The sequence below is a fragment of the Ipomoea nil genome, unplaced genomic scaffold (genome assembly GCF_001879475.1).
Source record: "Ipomoea nil cultivar Tokyo-kokei standard unplaced genomic scaffold, Asagao_1.1 scaffold2921, whole genome shotgun sequence".
In the NCBI taxonomy this organism is placed as follows: Eukaryota; Viridiplantae; Streptophyta; class Magnoliopsida; order Solanales; family Convolvulaceae; genus Ipomoea; species Ipomoea nil.
Genome location: NW_017619349.1, coordinates 2,267,115 through 2,273,691, shown reverse-complemented (window position 1 = coordinate 2,273,691; position 6,577 = coordinate 2,267,115). Strand labels below are relative to the sequence as shown.

The 6,577-nt window shown below is 32.5% G+C and overlaps 1 protein-coding gene across 1 annotated transcript; it reads right to left on the bottom strand.

The window, feature by feature from the left end:
- Nucleotides 1–3,675: 3,675 nt before the first annotated feature.
- On the bottom strand, nucleotides 3,676–6,055 carry LOC109160912 (uncharacterized protein At5g01610). Its single transcript, XM_019309175.1, has 3 exons — nucleotides 5,769–6,055; nucleotides 4,596–4,650; nucleotides 3,676–4,211 (listed from the first exon to the last, which is right to left on the bottom strand). Exons 1-3 carry the CDS (start codon nucleotides 5,868–5,870, stop codon nucleotides 3,832–3,834), a joined length of 537 nt encoding a protein of 178 aa, XP_019164720.1. The 5' UTR covers nucleotides 5,871–6,055; the 3' UTR covers nucleotides 3,676–3,831.
- Between the last annotated feature and the right edge of the window lie 522 nt (nucleotides 6,056–6,577).

Here is a 6,577-nt window from a genome sequence, read left to right as displayed (position 1 = left end):
CGGGTTATCTCCCTTCAACGAACAAGGCTTCGGTTGGTGCCGTCCTTCTAGACGAGACCGGAGCTTTTCTTGCGGCCTTCAACGCCGATCTCCCGGACTGCTTTTCCCCATTAATGGCAGAAGCATTCGCATGTAAGGAATCCTTGTCTTGGATGAGGAATCGGGGGGAACGATCTTTTGAGCTGTACACAGATTGCCAAACTCTACACCAGTACTTATCATCTACTACGGGTCTTGTTCATTCGTATGTTGGCTATGTCATTGATAGTTGCAGGTCTTATATGTCTTATTTCGATTACTGTTTAGTTAAATTTATTCGTAGATCGAATAATTTACTAGCTCATTCATTAGCTTCTATAGCGTTTAGTCAGACTACTGCTATGTACTGGGATGATATCTCACCAGGCGCTATTTCAGCTTATCTCTAATATATACCATATTGGTTGCTTTAAAAAAAAACCTCACTATTTTTTTTTTTTATATGTCACAAGATAATGAGTGATTTTTTTAGTATTATGGTCTCTAACATCTGTTAGAGTATAGTATCTGTTAAATATACTTTCTCAATTACAGCACTATTGACTCTGTTAAAATGTAGTATCTGTTTAATATATTTTTCAGTTATAGCTCAAAGAGTCAATACACATAGAGGTGACAATTGAACACAAAGTGCTTAGCGATTTAATTGATCTATTATTCTAATCATAAAAATTTTATTTGAAAATAGAGTATGATGAAAACTATTTGATTGAGGTGTTCTTCGATTTTTCGAGCCATTCTAATACCACCACTATTGTTTTAATCATTTTAATTTTGATTTTGCTTTGATGAATTGAAGTGTAATTTTAACTACTTTAATTTTACTACCTCTTCTCTATTCAATTTAATATTATTGTGCACTAACAATCACAGTATGAGAGTTACACACAATGTGGTGGATTCCTTGTAAGCACCATACATTGATTCTCCCACTTAATAAACTGTTGATTTACCGTAATTTAGTCATTCACTATTTTGTCGGCCCGAAATGTGAGGTCTTAAGAGTGAGAAAATTTTACTACACAAAATAATCCTATCAAAAAGTGACTATAAATTATGTGATTTTTTAGGGTTGGAAAATATTTCCCCTTTTAAAGTATTTATATTAAGGAAAATGCTCTCCATCTGCAATTGAATTCTCTACCACTAAACTATAAGTACTTTGTGTACATATGACATTCGGATTGGACTCCTATATAGAAGATTGTGAATTTGAACCTCAGTTATTACTACATTATAATAGAGTAAATATTAAGGAAAGTGTTATTTTTACATAGTAAAAAATATAAAGTGAAATATAGAATGAAAGTAAATTGTGAGCGGGTTGACGTCAACGTGGGAATCTGTGGATTAAAAAAGAGTATAGAATTTGAGCACGGAATTACAACTGGCAGGCTGCTAGCACCAAAATAATAATAATAATAATAATAATAATAATAATAATAATAATAATAATAATAATAATGAAATTATTTACGGACTACTTTTAAAAACTAGGCAATATGCCAATTTGCCTTAAGATTATTCCATTTTGTTTATACATTTCAACAATTAAAATTTGTAGTTCATTAAAACGCCTTTGGTTTGAATATGATCATTAAAAATGATATCATAATCAAATACTTATTAAACAAAATTGGTTTTAGTTAAAGTTGATTAGTTGTTTTGGTAAGAAATTGAAAAAATATCAATATGTCAAGTTGTATTTTTATATTCATTAATAATAATTTTAGAGATGTGTATGTTGAAAGTGAGTGACTATGACTAGTGGCTATTCATAATGTGAACCAAGTGGAAAATGAAAAGTACTCCTTCTATCTTGGGGAGCTAATAAGTAATAACATGGTTGTGTAATCAAAATTAAAAATTAAACATCTTTTAGAATTTGGGGTTTATTTATTTATTTTAGTTTGATTTAAGGGTTCACTTTTTATTATTTTTGAGTTTAATATTTATGGTTTAGCTTTGAATTTAATATTTTAGTTTAGTTTTCATAATTTATAAACATATGTAGTTTTGTCAAATTACACTTTATAGTTCGAGTTATTTATAAAAAACCTCACTATATATAGGAGTATAATCAAATGAGAATATTGTCTTCTAGTGAAAAGTGAGGATTGATTTCAATCGCCCATTAGGATTCATCAATGTCCGAGAATTTTAGTAAAAAATATATACAATGTCAATTTTATAATTGTTACAAACTTGAAAGTTTGCAATACATATAAAAAAAATAATAAAACGAATCTCGCTCATTTTTCCTTATTTGTCAACAGCCCTATTGATTATCTACCTAAATGAATGGATTAAATTCGTTATCACTTTTTACCTGGAACACTGGAACCATCACCTATATGTGTGTGGAGAATGTGGAGAATATTTTATCTTCTTATTCTTTGTTCACTTTGGATTTGATATACTCCGTATCACATTTACTCATACTCTTTTAGTTTTGTCTTATTACATTCTCAATTGAACTTTCAATTGTTTGACACAATTAATCATCCATTTAATAAAGAATATTATGGAGTAACATTTAATTTCATCATTCAATTAAAAGAATTTATAAGAAAAAAAGTACATGTTAGGACAAAAGACAATAATGATAAAATTACATGGTAATCATATTTGTTAGAGGTAAAATGACAAATTTAAACAAAAGACTATAAGACTAAGGCCCTGTTTGGTAAAATGGCTGTTAGCTGATAGCTGTTTGTTGTTAGCTGATTGTGTTAATTAGAGAGTATAAATAGTTGATAACATTAGCTGATTGTAGAAAAGTGTTTGGTAAATTAGCTGTTTGCTGATAGCTGTTTGATATAATTTCTTTTCTCAAAAAGCTAATTGAAAAAGTTGCTAGGAGTAGCTTTTTTAATTTTAGCCTTTTGGAGTTGCAAAAAGCTAATTAACCAAACATTTATATTGATATTCTAACTAAATCAAACAATTAATAGTGATCAAATAAGCCAAAATTGGCCTATAGGCCAATTTTTTACCAAACAGGGCCTAAGTGTGGTAATGTCACACCAGTCAATGACTAAAAATAACATTTGTTTTGATAAAAATTAATAGTACAATATTTGAACAAGTTATACTATAGACTAAAGCCTATCTTGCATTGTGGACATTAGTCTAAAATAACTTTATGTGTTTGCACATTGCGGTTAGACATATTTTATACTTACAATTAACCGTTTATGTCTACAGCTAGCATATATTTTTTTTTTTTACATACAATTAACAATTTATGTGTCTATAACTAACATGTTATGTGTCTTCAATTTATTTACAAGCACAAACGGTTAACTGTAAATGCATAATATATTAACGACAGACACATAATTTTTGAACCAAGGTCCACAATGCAAGATGAACCATAGTCCATAATATAACAATTGCAACTGTAGCACAACAAATATGAACAAAAAAATTATCTCTCCTACAAAATTTTTAGATTTTAGATGTATCAACCCAAGTAATAGTAGTATATCTTGGTTCTTTAGTTAGAAACCTAAATATGTATTAGTCATATTGAGCTCTACCTAATCCATAATCCATCTATTATAAAAAACCCTAAATTTGGGAAAAGTTCTCCCATATTCAAACAACACTAATGCAGCCCTAATCAAGCAAGCCAGAACACAAGAGCATCTTAACAGCTTCATTCTATATTTTCCATTGTAGAATGGCTTTGTTGAAAAAGGATAACAAAGCACCTAAAGGCAAAGCACATTGCATAACCAATAAGGATATGATGGATATATAGTAAATAGCATATGTATCATGTTTATTTCAAAATTCATTTACTCTAAGAGCCTCGTGAGGGACGTTGTATGCATCCATTGGCCTCGCCTTCTTCACTCCCGCGTTGAACCAAACCTTGTCCGGCTTGTACCCTTCAACGGATACGCTTGTTACCTTCACCCATACTATCACTTTCGTCTTCATCCCTTCTATGCCCATGAGCTTGTCTCTAAGTAGAATGCCCTTTACCCGAGTTGCATACCTTACAACAGACCCGTCTTTGAAGGTGACCTCACATGCAGAGGGTAGGTACACAATCAGCTTCGATTTTGAATCATCAAATTCAAAACTCGTTATATTCTCCGGGAAAAGGCCAGGTGGTAGATTGTGTTCTCGCAAAAGATCCGCTAAGCTTTTCAGGGGCTTTCCTAAAGAGGAGTAAAAAACGGATTAGTCAAAGTATGATACAGGCTTAAAGGCATTTCCTATAGTTAGGCCCTACTCAGGACACCTCGTGGTCTAATAAGTGCAGTAAAAAAAGCAAATTGATAGTTATAGAGTTTGAAATTGGAAAGTAGATGAGAGTGGCAATATTTGTTCAAAAGGGCATTTCACTTACCACAAGCATCTAAGTAAAATGTGGAGTATCTTACAACATTCTGATTTCTTAATTACAGAGACAAATTAAATGGCACAAGGAATTGCAAACTTCGGTTTGGACCAAAAATGAGGGGTTTTCACAAGAATCACAAGCAATCCCAAAAGTCAATAACACATTACCAAAACAACAAATGCCTAATTTAAACACAAACCTTTTAGCTTGTTGAAAATCCACTTTGCCTTTTCTTCAACAGTGTTTGATATAGCCTGCAAAAACATAAAGCTATATATTCTCATCTTTCCTTCCTATGCTTATAATGACAGTAAGAAAAGTCAAGAAGATAAAGATGAACAATCCCTTTTCTCAGCTTAATTCAATGCCTAGCTTTAAACATGACCACTAATCCTAAAATTGGTGTTCTAAATAGTTCACCAATTGGACACCAAAACACAGTAGCACTACTACGTGTTGGGCAGAGCCCGGTGAAGGGCAAGTGCATCGCGAGCTAGCTAGGGGTATTATTGGGCGGAGGCTTAGCCAAGTCCAGTACCTTGCCTTTTAAAAATGTGGCGATATAAAGAAATAAAATTACACTTTTTGTACGATGCTACTAGTTATAACTTTAGACTTAGTAGTAAGCGTTTAGTCTGTGGTATTAGAGGCTAGTGGGTGCTAGGGAAATTGTTGGGCAGAGACTCGTAAAAGGCCAAGTCAAACACCAAAACACCAAGTGGCAAAATAAAGTTGTTATTTCGCTAGTAGCTATATCTTTTGACATAACATAATGATAAACGCTTAATCTTAACCCTGTTTTATGAAACTAACCAAATACATCAAGACACACCGGACACCACCACTAGCAGCTTAAGAGAAACCAAACTGGCCCGCACGGGTTTAGCTCAATGATTCAGTGGGCAGTATTTGAGAGAAGAGACCCAGGTTCGAATCCCGGGCGGCGTCAATATGAGAATTATGTTCAAAGTGGACAGATTCCTTATGCGCACTGGCATTTAGTCCTATTCGCTGAACCATTGAGTCACCGCGATTTATATCCTCCCAAATACTATGTCGGGCCGGGGACGGCCCTTTGAGAGAAGAGAAACCAAACTGGTAGAGCTGTCCCCTGGATATATATAATGTCCTTTTTTGGGGATAAACTGCTGAGAAAATCAAGAACCCTTTCACATACCCTTTAGAAAACACACACACCCCACAATGTCTGCATCTTTGTTTTTCATTTCTAGGGAAAACAACTGACAGATCTAAACTATATAAACAAATGCAAAATGCCCACTCATTAGCAAATTTCAAACATTCTGAAGCACAGAGAGAAACCCAGAAGAGCAATTCACTGAGATATATAAAGAGATGCATATATACATACATTGATGTCCCCGGAGATGTTGTTGAACTCTTCTTTAGCTTTCTTTGTGAGCCAAAAGCTCCCAGCTTTTATGCTTCCAACTTTCATCAGAGCTTTCTCCATTGAATCTTGATTCTATTCACTTCTCTCTCTGCAGATCTTCAAGCTTCTTTACTTTCTTGGGAGCTGGAAGCTCACTCCACACACCACAGTAGAGTACAATACAACACTGCCCCTATGACTTACTTAGATGTGTGAATAGAAACATAGAATATGGATTGTGGGGCAAAATAAAGTGAGATAAACATGCTGTCTAGTGTTGCGGTGCAGCTGTACTCGAAATTCGCCACTCACTTTAAAGAAGAAGAAATTATTGGAAAGTACAGCAATTAATGCGTTGGAAATACATGTGCCTTGCCAGCTTAAATATTAATATTACACAAAACCAAATTTCACTTATAATCCTTCACTATTATAAATTTATAATAATAATAATATATTATTACTAGTATGATACATGTGCGATGCACGATTGTTAATATTCATTCAATAATTATATAAATCATAAAATTTATATTATTCCTAAGTAAATAAAATTTTATATAATAACCATGTTAATTATATAAAATATACTATTCCCATCTCATTTTATGTGTTGGCTTAAGTTATTTACAATTTAATTTTTTAAAATATTAAGTTTAGAGTTAGTATGTAAAATTTATATATTTAGAAACTACATTAAAAGTATTATTACATGCAAAAGATTAAATTTAAAAATTATAAATAATGCTAATAGAAATAAGTAAAACGCGACATAGTGCACACGGATG

What these genes read in the sequence shown, in the direction of transcription:
- LOC109160912 (XM_019309175.1), bottom strand. Translation starts at nt 5,870, where the DNA reads ATGGAGAAAGCTCTGATGAAAGTTGGAAGCATAAAAGCTGGGAGCTTT. An exon ending in ACATCTCCGGGGACATCAAT is followed by an intron (nt 4,651 to 5,768) that starts GTATGTATATAT and finishes ATGTTTTTGCAG; the next exon opens with GCTATATCAAACACTGTTGA. An exon ending in GATTTTCAACAAGCTAAAAG is followed by an intron (nt 4,212 to 4,595) that starts GTTTGTGTTTAA and finishes ACTCCTCTTTAG; the next exon opens with GAAAGCCCCTGAAAAGCTTA.